The 25,994-nt window shown below is 42.0% G+C and overlaps 1 protein-coding gene across 6 annotated transcripts in view; it reads right to left on the reverse strand.

The window, feature by feature from the left end:
- Positions 1-471: 471 nt before the first annotated feature.
- ALKBH8 (alkB homolog 8, tRNA methyltransferase) overlaps positions 472-25,994 on the reverse strand; it is a 50,363-nt gene continuing 24,840 nt past the window's right edge. For all 6 annotated transcript variants that reach the window (XM_025893891.2, XM_025893889.2, XM_025893890.2 and 3 more), the window contains 5 exons: positions 19,908-20,014; positions 10,960-11,111; positions 8,394-8,650; positions 2,806-2,955; positions 472-1,428 (listed from right to left, as the gene is read on the reverse strand). In XM_025893891.2, coding sequence (XP_025749676.1) covers positions 880-1,428; positions 2,806-2,955; positions 8,394-8,650; positions 10,960-11,111; positions 19,908-20,014 — 1,215 coding nt within the window. In that variant the 3' untranslated portion in view covers positions 472-879. The remainder of the gene's footprint in view (positions 1,429-2,805; positions 2,956-8,393; positions 8,651-10,959; positions 11,112-19,907; positions 20,015-25,994) is intronic.

Here is a 25,994-nt window from a genome sequence, read left to right on the forward strand (position 1 = left end):
CAAGTTCCCTGCTCAGCAGGGAGTCTGTTTCTCCCTCTGACCCTCTCCCCTCTCATGCTCTCTCTCTCGCAAATAAATAAATAAAATCTTTAAAAATAAATAAATAAAAATAACTCTTGTTCTCAGGTGCATGCTCCCACTCTCATCTTACTTTCCCCCATGTCTAGCACACAGTGTCTGTTTATTGGCTTATTGTCTGTCCTCCTTCTACCACGAAGTTCCAGAAGGGCAAGAGCTTTTATTCTTATTCACTGCTCCACTCCCAGGCCCTACAATAGTAACTGATACATAGTAGGGGTTCGATGAGGATTTGTTGGATGAAGCTCTTACTAAGGTGTAGCTATGATCTGATGGACTAAAATCTTACTGGGCACCTACTATGTGTCAAGCCCTGTGTTAGTAAGGTGAGGGGACAGAGTGGTTATCAACTGTGATTTTACAGCGTCAATAATGAGATAAAACTTCAGACAGTTCTCTACTGACCAAGAATACTTTCTTTATTAAAATGTTGTACGATTACATCATTAAGATTCTACGTGACTTAGCTCAATTAGTAACATGCACAGCAGAAGTTTATCTTCCACGTGCTGTATTCCTGCCCCAGGATCCCAAATACTTCACAGACTACTTCACTCACTTCTACAAACTGGCCCTGTTCCTCCCCATTCAGGAGAAGCCTACATTTATGGATAAAATGAGGTCAGCCATAGTAGTAGACTGGATTTGTCCTAACCAATCTCTGCTCCCGAATTTCTCTCAGGCATGCCCCTTTGGTACTTTTCCACGAGATTTCTCTTTAACGAAAAAGACAGTAAGTTTAGTCTCCTTTCAAGGACCAAGCTGAGCCTCTCTTCCCTGCATCTATGCTCACGGCGACAGTCAGACCTTCTGAAGAACCACACACCAGTTGCCCTGATCATAGTAGCTCTGCAGCACGCGTACGTGACTCAGGGTCCGGCAGGCCTCCTCCAGCTCGCCTGCACAGAACACGTGGTAGTAACGATGAAATACGGGGCCTGGGGCACGGGATTCTGTTGCACCGACAGGCTCGTCTCTCCCAGGGTTCCCCTTACGGTGCCAGGGAACCAGTAAGTCTTGAGAACGAAAAGAAGTCCTGTTAGTGTGAACAGGCAGCTTGGCATCAGTGACTTTGCTGGCACTACCCCCTCCCGCCCGGACGTCAGTAGCAGCGGAGACTCGACACGGGGCGTCCTGGTCGCCCGCGTCAGGCACCTGCTCCCCCAGTGACTCTGGCTCCGCTGCGTCGCTGTGGATCTCCTCTTCCTTTCCTTGGCGAAGTCTGTTTTCTCTAAGGTACTTGGATTTCTTCTTCTTATATTCCTGTTCCATCGCCCAGACGTAAATGAGTGCCATCCCCCCAGGTCTCAGGAGTCGAACAAGTTCTTGGAGAGCCGCCACTCTACGCTCCTAGTAAAAAAAAAATGTTGCCCTTTATCAACCGAGAGGAGACACAGCAAACAGGAAAGTATAACTGACAAAAGTATCACTGATTTTTTTTTTAAAGATTTTATTTATTTACTTGACAGAGAGACACAGTGAGAGAGGGAACACAAGCAGGGGGAGTGGGAGAGGGAGAAGCAGGCTTTCCGCTGAGAGCAGGGAGCCCGATGCGGGGCTCGATCCCAAGACCCTGGGACCATGACCTGAGCCGAAGGGAGATGCTTAACCGACTGAGCCACCCAGGCGCCCAGTATCACTGGTTTTAATTAAGTTGAACAGCCCAGAAAATCTAACAAAATATAAAACAAAAAAAAAAAAAGGGAAATTTTGTTCTGTGATTGAGGGGGATAAAAGTGTTGAAGAAACAGGGAAAGGGACATTTCTATTTGTGCTAATAAAATAGAGGCACAGAGCGTTTTTCGACTTGATTTTGTTTTGAATTCACATAAGGTCGTCGGGTGTACGGAGACTCCTGGTGCTGTCAGCACAGGGTGACCTATAAAATTACTGCTTACATTAGGGGAGAAACCAGTGACAAACAGGAAAAATAAGCTGTTTTTTCTTATAAGAAAAATATAAAACGGGCGCCTGGGTGGCTCAGTTGGTTGGGCGACTGCCTTCGGCTCAGGTCATGATCCTGGAGTCCCGGGATCGAGTCCCGCATCGGGCTCCCTGCTGAGAAGGGAGTCTGCTTCTCCCTCTGACCCTTCCCCCTCTCATGTGCTCTCTCTCTCATTCTCTCTCTCTCAAATAAATAAATAAAATCTTTAAAAAAATAAAAAATAAAAAAAAATCTTTAAAAAACAACAAAAAAAAAGAAAAAAGAAAACATTAAATTGACTTATTTTAAAATTAGGACCATCTAAGACGAATTAAAAGCATGAGTGACAGACTACTACCAGCAAGTTCTGAAAAAAGAAGAAAAGCAGGATGGGAAGGAAGGGATTCGCAAACGTCAGGGAGGCGAGTTAGGGCTGAGAAGGCAGATGAGAAAGCGAGGCTGAGAGAGGGCAGCGGCCCAGGGCCGGCGAGCTCCCCCATCTCTGGCGGTTGAAATGCGGAGACCCTGGATTCGGGGAAGCCAGTCGGAGATGGGGTGGACGCAGGCCAGGCCCGGGCAGAGCCACGCGGCACTGCAAGCACCATGCACCTGGCCTCCCACAAGCGCCAGCGCCATGCACCTCCTCCCCGCTCCCCACGCCGATCGAGGACTGGGGCAAATGGCAGGGTCCCCAGGGGGAGAGCGGGAAGAAAGGAAAAGCTACGCTCATGTCCACAGCGGCCACATCCGTGAGCGTTCCCTGCCACCGAGCTCCAAGTCCCTGGAGAGAGGGCAGTACTCACAGCCGTCGAGAGATGGTGAGTCACAGCAATAGAGATGCAGGCGTCCCAAGAGCCGCTGCGCAAGGGCACGGCCAGGGCGTCACCGACAAGCGCCTCCAAGTGCCGCTCTCGACAGATGCCCACGAGGTTCTGGCTTCGATCACAACCAACCTATAACAGAGAAAAAGCTCATTCAAATGTCCTGAGAAATGAAGAGCCACGGGTGTATTCACTACCACACGTGACTCGACAGACTTCACATTCACTGTGAAACGGTGGAAGGCCGTGATTGGCGCCAAGTCCGACCAGGTACCTCTCCACGGGTGTCAAACTGAACTCAAACCAGCGAACGGAGACACAAGGATTAAAGATGACAGACGGGAAATGGGAAGTCCTAACTGGCATCTATACATCACCGAGCAGAATCTACATCTTTTTATAATATCACACATATAAAAATGGAAATTATCCCATAAACACAGACATTTAGTCTTTTGTGGGGGGCTCCAGGTGTCACTCAACACGACAAACTATACTGTGATGGCCCAGATAGCAGGAGGACGGCTGGGGGCTCTGCTTGCTTCTTCTTACTTTTCAGAACATATTACTGTACAATCAGAAAATAAAATCCCCAAACTATAAAAAACTAAAACGATTTATTTCGTTTTTTTAAAGCTTTTGAGTCATTGTTCTGCTAAATACCTAACCTATATATATATATATATATATATATACACATATATATATCAAGAATAAAGTGCTGAATTCAACACTTGCAAAATGCTATTTAATTAAACCTTTTAGTGTAAGCCGACCACCTGAAGGGAACAGCAGCATCCCCTAGTTTGCCCAGGCAGGGAGGCCTCCCGTGCCCTCCACAGGGACCTGGTTCTATGGGACGTGTTTGGGAGCAGGAATGCCTGTCTCCTCTCAAGCTCTGTCATTTTTGTACACAGTTCTGCTGTTTAGTCCTAAGAGTACACACGTATGTGTGCGTGTGGAGGACAATGTGCACAGGTAAACTGAGGGAGCACTGGAAGGGGGAAGGGGCATAAGAAATGTTAAATCACTAATTAATAACTATCCCCAGATAGTTCTTCCTAACTCACTCTCTACAATAGAGAAAAAGAAACGTGAAAGTAGATTTCAGCAGATCGAAGCGGCCACCTCAAGCTTGTATTTACTCATTTGAATTTTAGATGCAGTGAGCACTGATTATTAGGGTTACCTCAGTCTATCTGAGAATAAAGAATAGGAGTCCTCATGTCAAAAGAAGTCTTACTAAGTTAAATCATACTGCCATGCTAGTCATACTTAATACGAATTTGCTCAATTTCTAATTGGTATTAAACAGCTTCTATCTCTATCTTAGAGCTGCATTAATCTTTAAGTAATAAAAGGCACCGAGCTAGAGGTGAGGTATGGCAATGTCCCTTTGATATATTTTAAGATGAGGAAGTACAAAGGGCCCGTTAATAACAACAGTGGCACAATTCCCAACTGACTGCCGTCTTTACCCACAAAGGATACATAACTGGATTATTACTTTTATTTCTTTTCCTCCATATTCTGTGCCCCTGAGCCAGCAGCTACAGTATCAAGCTGACAATACCACTCAAATAATACGTGTATTACATTGCGGGGCTTGCCACCTTTTTTTACAATAAAATTCAGTTCATGGAGTCAGAAGTCTCAAGTCTGTCCAATTCTGACAGACTGCTACAAATCTTGCTAAAAGTCAGCAGGAAAAAAATCCAACTTTACTACAAAACAATACCAGGAGAGCTCAACCAAGAAGGAAAGTTATTACCCGAGAACTACAGATAAAGCAGAGCAAGGAGAAGAGGAGCCAAACCAAACCGGAGGAGATGTCCTTCCTCCAGATGCCCATCGGTACGGAGGGCAGTCTGACTCACAAAGCAGCAGGTCTAGTGTAGACAGGACTCGCGCCTGGCGCGTGACCTTCATCCTGCACTGATTCTGCCCAAGTCTTATATACACTCTCGTCCAATCATCACTTATTTTCTCTTCCCTTTCTATTCTTAAATTTCCTTAAGTCTTTGTACCAAGGACAGTACCCAGGATTTGAAGGTCTCCCTAATCATGATGCATAATGTCAAAAGTGTGACAGAAAGTGGCTTATTTGTAAATACGATTTATAAACACTCACATTTATTAAAGGACTCACGTAAGGCTATGAAATTCTGTGTGCTGGATGGAAGTCAGTGACATGAAAACACACACTGGTTGGGCTTGAAATGTATACTTACACTCCTTTATAATTTTTTAAAATCTTCAACAAAACATTAAACACGCAATTCTGGGAAGACTGGTAAAAAATGAAAAACATTCGACCTAGTAGTCAAAGGTGCAAACTACAAAACCAGGTTTCATTTTTCTCCCAGTGAAGTATCGAAAATATATATATTTTTAAAGATTTTATTTATTTGACAGAGAGAGACACAGCGAGAGAGGGAACACGAGCAGGGGGAGTGGGAGAGGGAGAAGCAGGCTTCCAGAAGAGCAGGGAGCCCGATGCGGGGCTCCATCCCAGGACCCCAGGATCATGACCTGAGCCGAAGGCAGACGCTTAACGACTGAGCCACCCAGGCGCCCCATTGAAAATATTTTAAAATCAAAATACGCCACGGGGATGGCAGCAATAAAACCAGCTCTCCAAAGCACTAGGACGGTACAAATGGACTCCACCAGTTTTCAAAAGCCATCTGGTGCACCACTTTTTAAGGAGGATAAAAATGTTCACAACTTTTTTTTTTTTTTTAAGTAGGCTCCACGTCCAGCGCGGAGTCTAATGCGGGGCCTGAACTCATGACCCTGAGATCAAGAGTCAGATGCTCAACCAAATAAGCCACCCAGGAGCCCCAAAAATGTGCATAACTTTTGACCCAATAATTGCTCTTGTAAAAATTCATCCTAAAAAAAAATTATCCAAAATATGAAAAAAGCTAAATGAGCTAAAAACAAAACAAAACAAAACAAAACTGCCTTTTACTGGCGCAGCCACCAGATATGACCACAGATTCTCTGTATTAATTACCTCAACCCTGGACACACACCCTGAGTTAGCTACTGTTACTACACTGCAAATGAGGGACACTTGTCTCACCACAGGTAAGTCATCTGCCCCAAGTTAAAATAGTCAAGTGGTGGAGCACACATTGAAACCTGGGCTTTTCTCGCTCTAAACCCCACATTCTTCCTTCCCGTCAGACTGTTTCTCAGGGGAGATGCTCGTTACCGTATTATTTATAATAACTCCACACTGAACATGAGGAACCATCAAGAGTGTTATTAAGTCCAGGAACTGACATATTTCCATCAACATGGAAACATGAAATGATACAAATGAGTCATCAAGGTGCATGCATATTCGGGACAATACAAACATTACAGGAAAAACATGGGAAGGACATCTCCCACAAGACACTGCTTTATTAGGGTGTTAAGATTACAGGCAAACACCTTTCCTTTTGTCCATTTTCTGAATTGCAGCTGTATTATTATTACTTAAAAAATACCACATTTTTTAAGCTACTAAGGAAACAAGCACTATAGGGAGATGAGACTGGCAGTAAGGGGTTCAGAGCGCAAGGGAAAAGGCAGAGCCCGTCAACTACAGTGAAAACAGCAACCTCAAGTCCCGAGCTGAACTAGCTGAACAACCTAGGAAAGCCACTTAACTTCTGTTTCCTCGTCATGAAAATGCCTACTTCTCGGGGATGAGAACCAAATAAATGATGTGTATTAAACACTTCACTCCGCAAATGTTATTGCGACTGCATGGAACAAAGGCTGGACACAACCTCTCATCCTGGTAGTATTTCAAAAATACATTTTGTTAAGGAAGCATGTAATAATAATATAAACTTGTTTTTTAATTCTAAGACAATCCTAGGTGTGAATACCTAGAATGAATGTCCCAGGTCACATTCCCTCATGAATATCAAAAAATGCACGTATTTTCAGGCTCAAAGACAGCTGCTGAAAATACACTCAAACATACAGGTTGGAGCTTCGGCAGCTTCCTCCGACCATATGTGACTCCATTTCTGGTATAATGACAACTGTAACTCCAGCCGGACAAGGCATCTTCATTCCTGCATCGAACCAAAACCTACTGAGCCTTCCCGAGAGGTCAGACTGCGAATCACAAACTGCCAACCATAAAATGAATATAAATAGTGGAAAATGACTATACTTGTGATTTTCTAATTCTTTTAAATGTATTCCTTCTTGAACAGATTCAGATATTTGGGCTCAGTTTACCAGGAAATCATGTTTCTCAATTTTAACAGGATAACGCAATCAGTAGGACTACGTCCGCGTGGTTGGCCTCCACCTCGCTTCGCTGCCATGGGTGCTGCCTGACTCCGTAAAGCTGTGGGTTAGCATCCAGAAGGTGTGAGAGCAGAGCTCACTGAGAGACGTTTTGGCCAATACCTTAAGACTAAAATATCAGCAGATACCACTTTGATTTTAAGTGGCACATCAAAACCTACTTCTTCTTCCACATGAACAAACCTAACTCATTAGACCTTATTCTTGATAAACTAAAATTTAACTGTAAACATGATGACAATACATGGATACTAATATCTTAACTTGATGAAAAGCTATGCTTTTATGTTTCTCTTAATGCATGAACCCTGCCTTTCCTCAAGTGCAGCATAACTTACTTTCCTCATGCAGGTGCGTGCTATCGAGGCGGAGGTACAGATACAGATGATGCGCCGCATGACGTCCTCCAGGAGCCTGGGAGTGTGGACTGCTCTCGCTGCCCCTACCTGCCCTCCTTACTCTAGTCCTCCTGCCCCTAATTTTGAGAAAGGGAAGTTTCAGTCCTCCCAAGAGCAGCGCTGATATGGGTATTTACAATAATGCACCAGTGTAGGGAGAGTGTTCTCCTTCCCAGCACAGCAGGAAAAAAGGTGAACCGCAGGAAAGGAAATCATAGCAACTGGAAACACATTTGGCACGATAAAGTAGTGGGTTCAGACCCTGGGCCTCACGCTGTAACCTCGGTCACTTGGTTTAAGCTACTTAAGCCCTAGTTTCCTGAACAGTAAGACACCAATAAACAGTAACTTTTATTTTTTCCTACTGTGAATAAAAGAACACTATATTTGGCATCAGAGGCATGGGTTCAAGTTTCAGTTATGTCCCCTAATTATATGACATCGGGATAGTAATACAGTCTGTGAGTCTCGGTTGCTTCATTTATAAGAGAGAGATGAAAATATCAGCTTTAACTTTCTCATACTTAGGAGGATCTAAGCAAAGAAAGTGGCTTCTCTAAACATCCTTTCTGACATGTAAAGAGTTTAATAAATGTAAGACGGTTTTACTGATAAAATAAGCACAATCTAAAGGGAAGGGGAAAAAACCACACACATATACTACAAATAATGGTATGCACGCCCACAAATTCTCAGCGGAATAAAAAAGAATAGGAGTGCTCATTAATTTTCCATCTGTTGGTTATAACTTTTATAATGACCTTTTAAAAAACAGCATTATACCATAAGGCAGAAGGTGACAATAACCTAACAAATAAAGCCAAAAGAGAGCCAGAAGCAACAATGACTTGCCATATATAACTCCTTATTGATGCCAAGATACTTTCCGTTTCCACAGCCAACGTCGGCCACTAACGAACCACTTGGCAAAGCTTTCAAGAAGTCCACGACGCGCGGCCATGGGGTGTGTCTCGTGCTGCTGAAGTGCTCAGCAATCTCTTCATAGACTCGATGGACGTATTCTCGCTCCAGCTGTGAGGCTTCTCTGGCACTCTCTGGAAATGATGGGGGGGTCTCCTTCATCTGGCTGTCACAGACCAAAGGGTAACCTAATGAAAAATAAGGCAATATAAACCATTTATTTTTATCCAAGTGATTCATAAGGTATCATGTTTTCTTAAAAGAACAAGCAAATCAATGCAAATTTGGTGGCTAGGGATGAGCAGGCTCTGATTATCAGTTTAAAAATAGCTCTTGCCTAACAAGTCCAAGTACATGTGTGAGGGGTCTAAATGAAAAAAAGGGGAAAAATCCATCTGCAACAAGACATGAACTGCAATTCTGCAAGTCCGATAATGCAGATGCCTAGTTCATCCTGGGATTAAGGGTCCTTTTATTTAGGAAAGCATCTTGATGGGCCTGGCCTAACCAGAAGAAATTTAGTTGAATTAACAGGAGTTAGGAGTTTTCTCTTGGTGAGCAAAGGAAACAGGAGTTCTGGGGCCCTAGCACTCTTGGAAAAACAAGACCTAGGAGACAGTGTCATTTGGTTATGATCACAAGCATTTAATGAACACTACTGAGGAGTTTATACGGATGGTCTCAATTCTCACAGTAACATCTTGAGATGGTACTACTGCGTCCATTTTACAGATGAGGACATGAAGCACAGAATGCCAAGTGACGATCCTGAAGTGACAAAGACGGTAAGTCTCAGAGCCAGGGCTTGCACCCAGCCAGTGGGGACTCGAGAGCCCATGATCTCAGTGCCTACAGGCATCACCTCCTCCAACAGAATCAGCACACCCTGAGGAGAACACCATCAAGTCAAGGAGATGACAAAGGAAGTTGAGGAGACACTGCTATCCTAATTAACATCCTAATTAAATGAATTCTGAAGCTGTTCCCTGTTCCCTGCAACCATGTCTAACACTCCTTTTAAATCCTTGCCTGTTCCCTGCTATGCTACGCCTGTTCTCCGGCCGAAGTCTAGGAGACGCATCTTTTTACTGCAGGAACTACAGGAGGAAGGAGCGGTGTTCCAGAGAAGCCACAGTGAGGACAGAGGCAATAATGAGAAATCATGTGGCAGCTCAGAAGTGGGCTGCAGCGTTCACAGCTTTGGGAATTCTCCCTAACTCTCATCAGAGGGTGCCGAACCTTGAGAAAGGGGTGGGAGACAGCCAGTCTCTGCTACTGTGTGAAGGGCAGCTCTAAACATTTCATGCGGACATTTAAGAAAGCCCGATGGCTCTAACACGTGCAGGTTGACAACAGACGGGTTACCTTGTATCTTGGGCACATCAGGATTACACTACCACATACACTACAATGACCCTAAACCGGCCCTCTTAGAAATTATAAACAGCTAAGTAATCTAGAGAGGCAACCCTTCTCCTTAAAAAGTCACAAATTTTGACCAAAAGTATCCAAAAAGATGACCTTGAACGTGAAAAGCATTTGTAAACTGAATATACATTCAGAGCTGCTATAATATGCCTTACATTCAATTAACATCTGCAACAAAGAAACCTCTGTAGAAGAAAACTAGGTTGTCTCTCCAACTAGACCTCAGGTTCCTCGAGAACAGGAGTCGTGCTGTAGTTTTCATTATCTTGTAAAACTACAGTGTCAGACACTCAACAAATACAAAATACACTTTTTTTAACTGATAAAAAAATTTGATGTTTCAAGGCCCCGATGACACTTTTAGCAAAAGAAACAAAAGTCTGCTTTAAGCTTCACTAACATCAATATATCAGATTCAGCAAAAAAAAAGATATCAAATATAGCTATTTCAAGTTTAACAACAGATACTATTTACAAAATGAAAGATTTTTATTCAATGAGTCCAAGAAATACAGGTTATGATGTACTTTGTATAGACAATTCAAAATAACATCCTCTTGACAAGTTTTTGAGCATTTCTCTTATTCCCTCCTAGATTCCCAAATTGACCAAAACACAAACCACTGTTTACCCCCTAGAGATATCTACTTACTATGCAGCAATTGGTTCATCCCTAACTTCGTTAGGTTAATGAGAAGTAACTGAGAAACTTGACAAGCTGTTTCCAATAGAACCTGTTTTTGTACAAATGATATTTTAACGTCCTATAATTTTATTTAGCACTCTTTACTGTGACTTCAATTTGAAAAAATGTTCATTTGGCATCCAACTATGCCTAAGTACTGTACTTGGGAAAATAGAGATGAGTCAAATGCAGTCCCTGCTTTCAAGGAATATAAACTCAATGGGGGCGGTTAAGAAAAATCTCCATTAAGTACAACACTACGCCAGGGTATGAGAAATGCCATTAGGGTTAAGACAAAGCTCTCCTTGGTTCTGATGGGACTTCAAAAGACTTTTTACACTAGATTTACTCCATTTTACAGTGGAACCAGAATTACATACTTACTACAATTACAAGGTGTTTGCCTCACTTTCCTAAATGTAAATGATGTCCTTATTCCCCTCTTGCTTAAAGTTAAGTCTCCAACATCACTGGTGATAATCCCACTTCTGTGACCCTTGGATGCTTGAACAGTATCAAATTTTCTGGGTGTGATTCTAAAAACGACAGTCAAAATAATTTATTTAATACTGTATTCAAAACAATATTTCATGTCCTTTTAAAAATATCAAGGGAACAAAGCAAATTTAGAAGAATTTATGCCAAATATCTACCGGATTCCCCAAACTGTTAAGCAATTTAGAAACAGAAGTCTCTCTTTTTTAAGAAGCTATCTTCAAGGTAATCATATTAAAAGAATGTACACTAATAAATTATTCAAAAATACAAATAGAATAACAAATATTTAATTTTTTTTAAGATTTTAAGTAATCTCTACACCCAATGTGGGGCTTGAACTCACAACCCCAAGATCAAGAGCGGCATGCTCCTCTGACTGAGCCAGCCAGGCGCCCACAAATATTTAATTAATACAATTCTGAGAAAAAAAAAAAAAAATAAGGAACAGATGGAGCAAAGAGGAAACACATAAACAGTAAACTTAAATCCAATCAATAATTACGTGAAATGTAAAAAGACTACAACGTCCAATTAAAGAAAAAAGAATGTCAGAATGGCTTAAAAAAATAAAGTCCAATTATACGCTGATTACAAGAGATACCCACCTTAAAATAAGGACATAGAATGGCTGGAAATCAAGATAGAAAAAAAGATGCAGGGGCACCTGAGTGGCTCAGTCAGTTGAGCGTCTGCCTTTGGCTCAGGTCATGACCTGAGATCCTGGGACAGAGCCCTGCGTCAGGCTCCCTGCTCGATGGGGAGCCTGCTCCTCCCTCTCCTCCCCGCTGTGCTCTCTCTCGCTATCTCTGGCACTATCTCTGTCTCTCTCTCTCTCAAATAAAATCTTAAAAAAAAAAAGATAATACAGAAATAAGTATTTTATATATTCCAAGCAAAACCAAAAGAAAAATGGTATAGCTATCCTAATCAAAGTAGGCTTCAAAGGAATAAATATTACTAAATTAAAAGGGACATTTCTTTTTTTATTTTATTTATTCATTTTTTTTTTTATGTAGGCTCCACACCCAGCGTGGAGCCAATCGTGGGGCTTGAACTCATGACCCTAAGATCAAGAGTCCGATGCCTAACCAACTGAGCCACTCAGGCACCCCGAAAAGGGACATTTCATAATAACAACAGTGTCAACAGAACAGGAATATATAAAAACCATGTATATTTGTATGCATCTAACGAATAACACAGCCTCAAAATACATAAAGCAAAAAGTAAACAAAAAATAACAGGAGAAATAGACAAATACATAATTATCACTGTAGCTTTGAATACATCTTTCTTAGTAAGGGAAATCTAGTTGAGGGTCAAGGACATCAACATCAGAAAACAAGATAATGGAACAGTTCCAGGCTGCCTGACATTCTTATACTTGGTATTACCTGAGTTTTTAATTTTAGTCATTTTAGTGAGTGGCAAGTGGTATGAAACGGTGGTGGTTTTTTTCTTTTTTAAGACTTATTTATTTATTTGAGAGACAGTGAGGGTGCATGTCGCACATGCAGGGAGGGGCAGAGGGAGAGAATCTTCAAGCCGACTCCCCACTGAGCCTGCAGCCCTATCTCAGGACCCATGGGATCATGACCTGAGCCAAAACCAACAGTTGGATGCTTTACCGACTGAGCTACCCAGGCGCCCCCGAAACTGTGGTTTTAATTTGCATTTCTCTGATTACTAATGATGCTGTATATTTTTTTGTGTGCTTATTAGCCATTCATTGACACTTTTTTTGGTGAAGGATCTGTTCAAATCTTAAGCCCAAACCTTTGTTAGATATGTGTATTCTGGATATTTTCTCCCCATGTGTGGCACGCCTTTTCATTTTTTTAATGATATTTTTTGACAAGTAAGTTTTTAATTTTGACGCAGTTAATCTTTTTTCTTTTATAGTGTGTTCTAAAATCTTTCTTTAAAAAAGTTTGCCTACCCCAAGTTTGCGAAAATATTCTCTTGTATTTTCTTCTAGATGTTTTACAAGTTTCACTTTTACATTTAAATCTATGTTCTACCGTGGGGCGCCTGGGTGGCTTAGTCAGTTAAGCATCCCACTCTTAATTTTGGCTTAGGTCATGATCTTGGGGTTGTGAGATCAAGCCCCAAGTCGGGCTCCACACTCAGTGGAGAGTCTGCTTGGGATTCTTCTCTTCCTCTCCCTTGCCCTCTGCCCCTCCCCCAGCTTGCTCATGTTCACGCTCTCTCTCAAAATAAATGAATCTCTGAAAAAAATCTACGATCTACCTCATATTACCCTTTGTAAATGGTGTGAGGCAGACACGGACATTCAATTGTTCCAGCATCATCTGTTTATAAATTTCCTTTCCACACTGAATTGCATTGGTGTCTTTGTCAAAACTCAACTGACCTTGAGGTGTCTGGGTGGCTCAGTCAGTTAAGTGTCTGCCTTCAGCTTGGGTCATGATCCCAGGGCCCTGGGATTGAGCCCCGCATCAGGCTCCCTGCTTAGCTGGGAGTCTGCTTCCCCCTCTGCCTGCTGCGCCCACTGCTTGTGCTCTCTCTTCTGTCAAATTAAAAAAAAAAAAAATCAACTGACCTTATATATATGGATATATTCTGCCCCACTGGTCTATCTATCTATACACCAACACTACATTCTTTTCTCTTTTTTTTTCAAGTAGGCTCCACATCCAGCATGGAGCCCAACGTGGAGCCTGAACTCACAACCCTGAGATCAAGACCTGAGCTAAGATCAAGAGTCAGACATTTAACCGACTGAGCCACCTGGGCATCCCATACACTTTTTTGATTATGTAGCCTTAGTAAATTTTAAAAACCAGGCAGAATAAATCCTCCAACACTGTTCTTCTGCTTCAAGACTTTTTTGATTATACTAGATCCTTCACATTTCCCTATAAATTTTAGAATCTGCTCAGCAATTTCTATAAAAAAGTCTTAAGATTTCTAAATGGAATTACACTGAAACAGTAGATCTACTTGGGACAACTGATATCTTAACAATATTAAGTTTCCTCTCCCTGATCTCGGCACCTCTACCTCTTCATTCATTTTCGTCTCCTTTAATTTCTCTCAACAGTGTTTCATGATTTTCAATGTATTATGTGTTGCATACCTTTTGTTAAATTTATTCCTAAGGATTTAAATCTTCTGAGTCTAAGTTTTCTGCTTGATATACCCTAGCTAATTTACCTCCTATAGAGTTGGGTTTTATATTCAGAGGGAATGTGCTAAGCCTAAAAGATCTCAGCAAATTATTAAAAAGCATAATTTTATATTTAAGTTGTTGATTCCTCTTTAGTAGGAGCCAGGTAAGTTTTTCTACACATCTAAAAAAGAGAAAGTTCAACCATATAATTAAAATGGATTTGATCCTAAAGTGAAAAAGGATAATGTATTTCAGTTCTCAATTTTCATTTTGTCATTGTTACACTATTTCTTCAGTCTGTTGTTAGAATCAGAATTCCCAAAAGGCAACAAAAGCAAAAATAAACAAGTGGGACTACATCAAGCTGAAAACCTTTTGTACAGTGAAGGAAATCATCAATAAAAGGAAATGGCCACTTACAGAATGAGAAAAAATATTTTATATTACATATCTGATAAGGGGTTAATACCTAAAACATATAAAGAACTCCTACAACTCAACAGCAAAAAACAAACCATTTAAAAAATGGGCAGAGGATCTGAATAGACATTTTTCCAAAGAAGACATACAGATGGTCAACAGGCACATGAAAATGTGTTCCATATCACTAGTCATCAGGGGAATAGAAATCAAAACCACAATGAGGTATCACCTCATACCTGCTGCAAAGGCTATGATCAAAAAGATAAAAAAATCACAAGTGCTGGCAAGGGTGTAGAGAAAAGGAAACCCCTGGGCACTGCTGGTGCTAACGTCGTTTGTCCAGCCGCTATGGAAAAGAGTATGGAGGTTCCTCAAAAATGAAAGCAGAACTACCCTGTGATCCAGCAGTTCCACTACTGGATCTCTATCCAAAGGAAATAAAAACACTAACTTGAAAAGATATCTGCATGTCATGGTCACCATAGCATCACTTACAACAGCCAAGACATGGAAACAACCTAAGTGCCCATCAATGGATGAATGAAGAAAGACACCGTGGTACCTACATTTTATTTTTTTAAAGATTTTATTTATTTATTTATTTATTTATTTGAGAGAGAGAGAATGAGAGATAGAAAGCACGAGAGGGAAGAGGGTCAGAGGGAGAAGCAGACTCCCCGCGGAGCAGGGAGCCCAATGCGGGACTCGATCCCGGGACTCCAGGATCATGACCTGAGCCGAAGGCAGTCGCTTAACCAACTGAGCCACCCAGGAACCCCTGTGGTATGTATATTTTAAAAAGCATTTTATTTCATTTTCTAAACACTAATTTTTGAATATTGACCTAGTAGGCTACAACCTTGCTATATTCATTTTTTAGTTCTAGCACTTGTTTAGTAGATTTCCTAGGATTTTCTACATCCACAATCATAAAGAGTTTTACTTCTTCCTTTCAAATCCATATGATTTTTATTTCTTTTTCTTGACTTGTTATACTATGTAAAACATCCACTGTAATATTAAGGAGAGGTGGTGAGAGCAGACATCCCTGCCCTGTTGAGTATCTTCGGAAAAGGCATTCACTATTTCACCATTAAATACGAGGTCAGTTATGGGTTTCTCACAGATGCCCTTTATCAGATTGAAGAAGTTTCCTTCTTGTCCTAGTTTGCCAAGTTTTTGTCATGAATGGATGCTGAATTCTGTCAAATACATTTTTTGTATCAATCAAGATGATTTTTTTTTTGCTTTTGTTCTTTTTATGTCATGAATTACACGGTTTGGTTTCAAAATGTTAAGTCAATCTTGCAGTCCTGCAATAAAATCTACTTGGTCATGATGTACTTTCTTTTTTATATATCGTACAACTGGATTTTCTCCTATTTTGCTAGGGATGTTTTTTCACCTCTGTTATGAGAGGTACTGGTCTGTAATTTTCTCTTACTGTAATGTCTTTGACATGTTTGCTGGTCTCATAAAACACGTAAGGAGAGTGGCTCTTTTAAAAGAGCTTGCACCAAAGGCAATTTTTTAGAAGTAAAAAGCAAACAAACATTGCCTGGATTTATGATTGTTACCCTGATAGCAGAAAATGAGTAAAACTATGGTATTAAACAAAGTCAGGATATTTCAGAACAATGAGTATCTTGAAACTCTTATTAGCAAATAAAATTCCCTTTTGAGGACCAAGTAGTTCTCTATCACAGTTCTTTTAAGTCAATTATTTTACTTGCCTAGAATTAAATCTTAGACAAAGGCCAAGCAGTACTTAACAGCTTTTGGCACCAATCTCAGATTTTTAGGAATAGGTAATCCATAGGTTAAGATTAATGAATTCTTTAAACATTACTGAACATCTTTTTTTCCTCCTTACTCAAATTTATGATCTAGTTGAAAAAATATCAAATAAAAAGATAAAAACATTTTTTAGATTTAAATAATAGTTCGATAGAAGAGACATCTCAAGGTAGCAGAAGACAATACAATCTCTAGGAGTTTAAGGGAGAAATTATTTCAGGCTAATGTACCCAGAAAAAGTTTTATATATTATAAAGGACATAAGAGCTGAGCTCTATGTTAAAAACAAAGGAAAAGGAAATTTATTGCACTGAGGGCTGGCGCAAGAGTAAAGGCCAGAGGGCATCGCATAAATCTGGAGGAGAGGGAGCAATCTAGTCCAGCAGGAACGACACAGTTAAGGACACAGATCCTGAGGCCAGACTGCCTGGCTTCTCATCTTGGCTCTGCCACTTAATGGTTTTGTGACTTTGTACAAGTTACATAACCTCTTTATGCTCCAATTTCCTTTAAAAATGGGGACAAAACCACGCAACAAACTTTCCACTGTGACTTGCAGGAGTTAAGTGAGCTAATTGTGTAAAACTTTGAGAACAAGGCCCAGCAGAAAGAAAATGCTCCAAAAGTAATTTAAAAGGAGAGTCAAATAAACTTATAAATAAATGCCTGCCAAGCCAGTCGAATAACCTCAAGGAGGGAAGCACGTGGGTTTGTCTAGAAACACAGTATGCTGCTAAACACATGTGAAGGGTTTCGTTTCAAAACAACAGTGTTGTCTTCCACTTTTCTTAAAACACTTGCCCACTCGTTCCAGCTGCCCATTCGCCACTTGTAATGCAGACAAGATTTACTCCACTGTCAAGCGGCTCTGTGCTGGCACGAACACAACAGTGCGCAAGCAGTGACACACGACAGCTGGTGCTCAGCCTTAGCCTGGGCACCACAGACCGTGGTGGGGACTGCAGAGAGCCTGAGAACGCAGGCCTCACCTACAGAAGGCCGCACACCGTCTCCAATGCCAGGGCCCAGGCCTCCACGGGCCCAGTGCTGTCACACCGCCCAATTTTCAAAAGAGACTGAAGACTCAGATGTTTTAGGTGAAAGCTCCCGATTTTTACATGTAGGCAATTTATAAAAATGCTGTCACAGGGACCACCACTGCCCCCGCCTGACTGCTGGATTTGGCTCAGGTGCTGCCATTTCCGATTTAAGGTACAGCGGCTACAACAGTGAGTCTGAACTAGACTGAAATAAGAGTTTGGAATTAGCCCCACAACTGGCTCCCTGCTCAGCAGAGAGCCTGCTTCTCCCTCTCCCTCTGCCTGCCACTCTGCCTACTTGTGCTCTCTATCGCTGTTAAATAAATGAATAAGAATCTTTAAAAAAGAAAAAAAGGGAGTCTGGAATTAACCATACAGGGCAGTTTATCAATCTTTTTTTTTTTTTTAAAGTAAACTTCACCTCTGATGTGGGGCTCGAACTCACAACCTCAAGATCAAGAGTCACACGTTCCACTGACTGAGCCAACCAGGCGTCCCCACACAATATTCTTTGAACAAGAAAATAATGTGATCGGGGGCAACTGGGTGGCTCGGCCGGTGAAGCGTCTGTCTGCCTCTTAAGTTTAAGTGTACTCTTAAGTTTAAATGTACCGATAGTAAAAATGCTCTATTTTTAATAGAAATTAAAAAACAGAATTATAAAATATTCTCAATTCTAGAAATACCTGAAACCACTGGATTGCCTCACCATTTTCATTTACTGTAAGTGAAAATATCTGAGAGGCCATGGAAAAAAATCAGGTAACTTTAAGCCTCACTGCACAGAATCAGACCATCTGTTTTTATGGCTCACATTCAGGACACGTTACCGAATCATTCACATGTTCATTTCCTTGATTTCTTAAATGCATCAGTTAAAATCCCCAGGCAGGACACTGTGAGTAAGCACAGGACTCAGCAGGGTGTTCCGTAGACCGCAGGTAAGTTTCAGCAGTTCCACGCTCGATGTTTCTCCTCTAAAGGCTAAAGCTATGCTCTTGCCGAAGGTGCGTAACCCATTTCTTTGAGATTAGATTCCAACAAACAAACTCCAATTGAGGGCCATTCTATAAAACAACTGGCCCCCTTAAAAAGGCCATCCAGAAAGACAAAGAGAAGCTGAGGAATTGTTTCCAGGTAAAGACAACTGAAGAGAACTGACAACTAATCAGTGTCACAGACGGAGTCCTGGGTCGGAGGGGAGTGTACTACAAACCACTAACGAAGATTCTCTGCTTGACCAAACTTTAGTCTGACTCCCCTGAGCCCAACTCGCCCCATCCTGGGGCATGTCCGTCAAGAGCCCCACTTTAGCAAGAATCCCACTGAGTCGGTTTAACCAGAATCCCCCACTACCCACATCTGATCCTCCTTGACAACCGACCAAACTCCTCACTGCCCAGCTGTCCCCCAGCTGACGTCTACCCAGCAGGAATCCTATGGTCCTTGGCAGAAGCCACCCCTCCCAACCCCGCCCCATCGCTATGCTTCCACTGGGATTCTTCCAGCCACCGGCACTGCCCCACGCCCAGCTCCTCGGCTGTCTACCCCGACTTTTCCTGTTGTATTTGGGATCCAGCCCAGTTCTATACCGACGTCCCTATTCTCCTACTGCGACAGTCCCTGAGTAAAATCTGGGTTCACGCCCATACTGCTGGCAGTCTTCAACAGCACTATACTATTGAGGTACGACTAGCAAAATCTGAAGATGGGTTGTCTAAGGATATTTTATCAATGCTGATGTTTCTGAATTTGAGTTGCACCACAGTTCTGTGGCGCAGGGGTTGGCAAACTTTTTCTGTAACAGGGCCAGATAGTAAACATTTTAGGCAAAAAAGGCCATAGTTTCTGTCACATATTCTCTGATGTTTTTGTTTTTTACAACTCTTTAAAAATGTAAAAACCAAAACAACAATCATAATCATAGCAATCATAAACACATTTTTAAAAATACAAATAAAAATGTAAAAACCATTCTTGGCTCAAGAGCTGCACAAAGCAGGCTAAGGGCTGAATCTGGCTAGTAAGCCATAGTCTGCCAACCCCTGATATACGAATACCCTTGCTCTCAGGAAGTATACAATGAAGGACATAAGAGTAAAGGGTCACAATGTCTGCAACTGACTCTCAAATGATTCATAAATAATAATAATAATGACAACAAATGAGAACAACAAAATACACGGTCAAATGTTCACAACTGATAAATCTAGGCGAAGGGAGTTCATCATACCATGCTTGCAACTCTCCACTGAACCTGAGTTTCATCACAATAAAAGGCTACTATTTACCACCAAAAGGGCAGAGACGTCCATGGGGGTTGAAACCTGGACACCTCAATGTGCAGACACGGGGCACAATTCTGGTGGCTCAAGCAGGAGAGAACGAGAACTCTCACGAAGCAAGAGGTATTCTGTCACCAAGGTCATTTCGATACGTACCCATGTGTCCAGAGGTATCTAGATTCTCCGGTCATCACCAGCAAACTCCGACGAGGCAACATGACCGGCACTGTGACACCATCTGGGTGCTTAAAGTCCATGACAATCTTAAAGGAAAGACGAAAGCATAAAGACGAATCCAAAATGCAATGTATTCCAAGGACAAAAATGATTAATTGATTCTGGCTATCTTTCTAGGTTAACAGAGATTAAAACACGATAATGCTTATAGAAGAGCATAGCACAGGGGTCCTCAAACTTGAGAGCACATAAGAATCAACTGAATGGGGCGCCTGAGTGGCTCAGTCGGTTAAGCGTCCGACTCTTGATTTTGGCTCAGGTCATGTTCTCAGGGTCCTGGGACCGAGGCCCACAACGGGCTCTGCGCTCGGCATGCGGTCTTCTTGAGATTCTCTCTCCCTCTGCCCCTCCTCCTGTACTCTCTCTCTCTAAAATAATAAACAGGGCACCTGGGTGGCTCAGTTGGTTAAGCGACTGCCTTCAGCTCAGGTCATGATCCCGGAGTCCCGCATGGGGCTCCCTGCTCAGCGGGACTCTGCTTCTCCCTTTGACCCTCCCCCCTCTCATGCTCTCTCTCTCTCTCTCATTCTCTCTCTCAAATAAATAAATAAATAAAATCTTTAAAAAAATAATAAACAAAATAAATCCTTAAAAAAAACCAACTGAATGACTAAAAAACATACTTCATCCATAGGTTCAAACTCAGCAGGTCTAGGATGAGGCTCAAGAGTCTGCATTTGTAACAATGGCCCCAGGAAATTATGATGCAGGTGGTTTGAGGACCATACATACAATGCAAAACACTAGGGCAGTGGGCAAATGCTAGGACTTGGAGCTGAAACACTCATATCCTGAGTCTTCCATTTGCTAGCCACCTGACCCAGGACAAGCCACTTAACCCCTCTGTGCCTCAGCATCCTCAGCCCCTTACCCCTCTGGTAACCAACCAGAGGCTGGTTACCTGAATTAAATATACAATGGTTATAAATCACAGTATCTGACACACAATACAAAAAACAGCAGCTATAATTACTCACAGGATATTAAAAATTAATGAATAACCACCCCAACAACCATTAGATGCCTATTCTCATATAACCCATTTTGCCTTTAAAGTCACTCAACATTTGGGATATTAAAGGCTAATTTATAGGAGATAATCAAAGAACACAGGAACATTTTCAGCAACTCTTCCTAAGTTGTGCTCAAATATTATTATGGATAACAACCTATAAAGATACAACACCCAAGAAACTGTTTTTGTCCTCAGGAACCTAAACACCAAAGAGTTCAGTCTAAATGTAGCAGCAGCTGACAACTGTGAATTCAAAAGGCATGCCACAGGGCTAAAAAACATTTTAAAGTGAACAAATCAATCCACTTGAAAAATAAATACAACAACCAAGTATCAGTGGGATGAGCAGACTTTAGTATCTTTGTTTTTTGCTTTTTTTTTTTTTAAGATTTTATTTTTTGACAGAGAGACACAGCGAGAGAGGAAACACAAGCAGGGGGAGTGGGAGAGGGAGAAGCAGGCTTCCCGCAGAGCAGGGAGCCCGATGCGGGGCTCTGTCCCAGGACCCTGGGACCATGACCTGAGCTGAAGGCAGACGCTTAACGACTGAGCTACCCAGGTGCCCCTTTAGTATCTTTGTTAAAGGTTAACTGTTAGCATGGTCTCTGGCATAGTAACTGTTAGCTACTATCAGCAATATCATTGGTCCAAATTAGGTAACAGACATGAGAATTCTTCGTGAACCACAAAGAATTATACAGATCTAAGCTGTTTTCTTCCCTTGGAAGTATGGAAAATAAAGTAAGATAACATAACAATTATCTTTTCCAAATGATCACATATAATTTCAAATAACCAGGTTCTAAAAACATTCTATTGATAAACACTGCAGATAAATTCCGAAGTTGTGGGGGTAAAGTGTATGGATACCCACAACGTCCCAAAATGTATAAGTAAAATATACCAAAAGATGGTGGACAAATAGATAGATATTTGATAAAGCAAATATATTAAAACGTTAACTACAGAATCTAGGTGGTGGGTATGTAGGTATTGGCTGTACAATTCTTTCAACTTTTTTTCTTAATATTTTATTTATTTATTTGACAGAGAGAAAGAGCGTGCACAAGCAGGGAGCGGCTGGCAGGAGAGAGAGAGAAGCAGGCTCCCCGCTGAGCAGGGAGCCTGGTGTGGGACTCGATCCCAGGACCCCCAACTTAACCAACTGAGCCACCCAGGCACCCCCTTTTTCATCTTTTCTATATGAAAATTTTCATACTGAAAAGTTGGAGAGAGGGGAGAAAAACCCACTGTGACCCAGTTTTAAACCAATACATACAGGTTTCAATTTTCTGAAGAAACACTAAGGTCTACATAGGAAATAATGAGCTTCGTGAGAGTTCTCATTCTCTCCTGCTTGAGCCACCAGAATTGTGTCCCATGTCTGCACATTTCCTCCCATCAACAGAGAGTAATGATTTTTAAATAGGGAAATCTCAGTTTAAACAAATGATTAGAACTAACAAGACAAGATGGACGTGACACTAATTAATTTGGAAATACTTGTCCTGAATACAGAAGCCAAGTTTCAAGGAAGAAAAATATACTACCAACTAAGCCAAATATTATGGGACTTAGGTTAGAAAATATCTACAATACTTATTATTACCCTTGATGACCATTACTCGTTTGCTAGAGACGCTCACAGAACTCAGGAAAACAGTTTACTCACTGTTGACCAGTTTATTATAAAATTATATGATAGAGGATACAGACGAACATCCAGATGGAAGAGATGCATAGGGCAGGGATGTGAGAAGGGGCCCGGAGCGTCCCTGACCTCCGTGGGTACGTCCCTCTCCTAGGACTGCCACGTGTTCGTTCATCAACCTGGATGGTCTCTGAACCCCATACTACTGGGATTCTTATGGAGGCCTCATCACATAGGCATGATCAATCATTAACTCCATTTCCAGTCCCACTCCCGTCTGGAGACTAGGGACAGGGCTGGAAGTTCCACGCTTCTAACCACGGCTTGGGCTTTCTGGTGAGCAGCGCTCATCCAGGAGCCCACCATGAGTCATCTCGTTAGAACAAAAGACACTGCCATCCCCCAGGATATTCCCAGGGATTCAGGTACTCTGTGTCAGGAGCCCAGGTGAGTGACCAAACATTAGAACAAAAAATGTTCCTACCACTCCTATCGCTTAGGAAATTTACAAGTGTTTCAGGAGTTCTGTGCCAGGAACTGGGGACAAAGACCAATATATATGTTTTCTATTATCTCACAGGTATCTAATGTGAGAGTACAGTTTTTTTAGTTTAAGAAAGTAATTTTTACTTACAAAATTAAGTTACATTTTCAATGAAAACTAAATTTTTCTTAAAACAGTCCATCATAAAATATTGTCCCTATCATTATATTTATTTTTTAAAGGTTTTTATTTATTTGTCAGACAGAGAGAGAGAGAGAGAGAGAGAGCGCACAAACAGGGGGAGCCGCAGAGACAGAGGGAGAAGCAGGCTTCCCGCTGAGCAGGGAGCCGGATGCGGAGCTCAATCCCAGGATCCTGAGATCATGACCTGAGCCGAAGGCAGATGCTTAATGACTAAGCCACCCAGGCATCCCTCACTATCATCATATTTAAAGTATCTTTATCTCAACTAAACAACGCTTAAGATAAAAAAAAAAAGGGGGGGGTGGGGGGATGGGTTAGCCTGGTGATGGGTATTGAGGAGGGCACGTTTTGCATGGTGCACTGGGTGTTATGAACAAACAATGAATCATGGAACACTGCATCAAAAACTAATGATGTAATATATGGTGATTAACATAACAATAAAAAAAATAAAAAAAAATTAAAAAAAAAGGGGGGGGAAGAGAAAAGAAGACTTTTTAAAAAATTCACAAAGGATTCACAATCAATAATGTCCCCTGCAACTCCTGAATCATTCTGCCATGTGACAGCTTTGTTCCACAGGACATTTTTCCAATTACTCTTTTTGGTTTTACCTATTCTCCTTATTTTCCGAGATGGCAGAGTCAATAAGGATCAAGGTCCCAGCAAGCTTGCGGGGCATGACTGAGGATAACATTCAGTTCAAAGCAAGCAAACAAAAAATCTTAGACTTTCTGATCTTACAAAACCTTGGCGCATCCAAAGTACAACTGAGTAAAAACCCCAGACACAGCCATCACTCTACCACTCAAGTGAAGAGAAGATTCAAGACAGCAAAGTACATGAACAGATCTCCGAGTCAGCTCAACGGGAAGATGGAGAGTACGCTGTTACTGGCGGCACCTCGGATAAGAACACAAACTCAACGTGGATCCTTACTGGCCAGAAAGGGGCTGAGATGGTCAGCCTCCTGAAACCCGAAAGGGCGTATACACAGGAGACAACACGACGTGAGGCAGGACGTGTGGTCCACAGAGAATGACGAATGCCAAAAGGGTGGCGGTCTCTCCGACTGAAGAAAGTAGTCACAGCCGAGAAGGGGGCAGAAGAGACAGCAGCCCACGTGTCTCCCACAGCCTGCCGAATCTAAGTCCTCTGTAGTCGTACTGATGCTGTCATGGACCCAAACGTACTAAGAATTTGCTTTTTATTGGAAACAGCAAATGGGTGATTGCACAGGCTTCCTGACGGCCATGGCTACCGTGTGTGGACAAGCGGGGAAGGAGAGAAGGAGACCCACTCACGACCGCATGTGGACAAGACTGAAGCTACAAACTGTTGACAAAGAAACACGGGTACGTCAACAATGCCTGTTTACATCCTCCCCTTGGGTCACCAATACAGAACCCCAGCATATCACCAGATCATCAGTCCACCTGGGGGAGACGAGGAACTGAAGACATTTTTAGTAAAACAAACACAATTTTCTGTCTCTCTACAAAGAAATGACAGCCCTAGAAGTCTACTTTGGCTAGCTGAGGAGTAGCTGGGAGAGAGGCCTGCTGAGAGGCCGTATTATTCCAGGGCAGACGCCCGAACAGGAGTTTTGTCTGGGACACGCTGGAGACCAGCAGCTGATGTCAACGACCTTTCAATCTCCTCCTGTGTAAGCCCGCGCAGTTTCCATTCCTTGAGGCAAGTTAAAATCTGGAACCAACCTGTTTCCCCTCCTTGACTCCTATTAGCAAGATATGTTTCCAAACAACGACAAAAACAGGAGCCTTGAAATTTGCTAAATGTCTTGAAAACTGGAATCTCAAGAATACCAAGTCTTGTGAAACTCAAAGGAAAGGAACAATGGCAGGAACAAGGCCGAGCAAGGGCAACTCATTTGAAAATCACTGAAAGAAACCAAATTTCACTCCCTCCTTCTACAGCCAGGAGCAATATTATAAAGGACAGGTCTCCGTAGTCTTGTCAGGAGGGGGAAACTCTTGCACATTTGAACATAAAGATGGTGCTCTAAGGCAGAGCAAAGTGGTCCCTCCACTGGGACACGCAGGAGCGAAATACCCCTATAGCCCAAATGCATGGCTTCTCACTGCCGCTCAGAGAGGATGCAAAAAGCAGAGCATCATCTGAAGTTTCTGGTGTGAAAACCTCCCCAGCTGGTCAGGTACCATGTAGGCATTTAGCATACATACTTGGGAACCTGTCTGCAGTACTATGTATGTGAAACAAGCAAAATGAGGCTAAAATTTTAAAAGAAAACACCACAAACAAATCTACTCTATAGCATATGTCAGCAAATCCCACCTTTGAATACAACTCTGCCTTCAGAGCTAGGCCTCAGCTGCTGAATGAACAGAAGCTGCCATCTCTACATCTCCACCCCCAAATACACAAGATTTTGAACTGTTTTATCTGACTGAGCTCAAGCTGAATGTCAAACAAGAGGAGGCGTTTTTTAGTTTAATGGTCGAAACACGTTTGCAAAAGGCACAAAAGAGAGCAAAGGAGACCTTGCATAACAGAAAAATAAGCCTGAAAAAGAAAAAATGCTAAACTGGAGACACTTTAGCCACCACTGAATATCCCATATTATAAATGCTTAGCTTAAACGCCTATAATACAAGGACGCCTGCGTGGCTC

The sequence above is a fragment of the Callorhinus ursinus genome, unplaced genomic scaffold (assembly GCF_003265705.2).
Source record: "Callorhinus ursinus isolate GAN/ISIS: 27379988/994484 unplaced genomic scaffold, GSC_fseal_2.0 scaffold19, whole genome shotgun sequence".
Taxonomy (NCBI): Eukaryota; Metazoa; Chordata; class Mammalia; order Carnivora; family Otariidae; genus Callorhinus; species Callorhinus ursinus.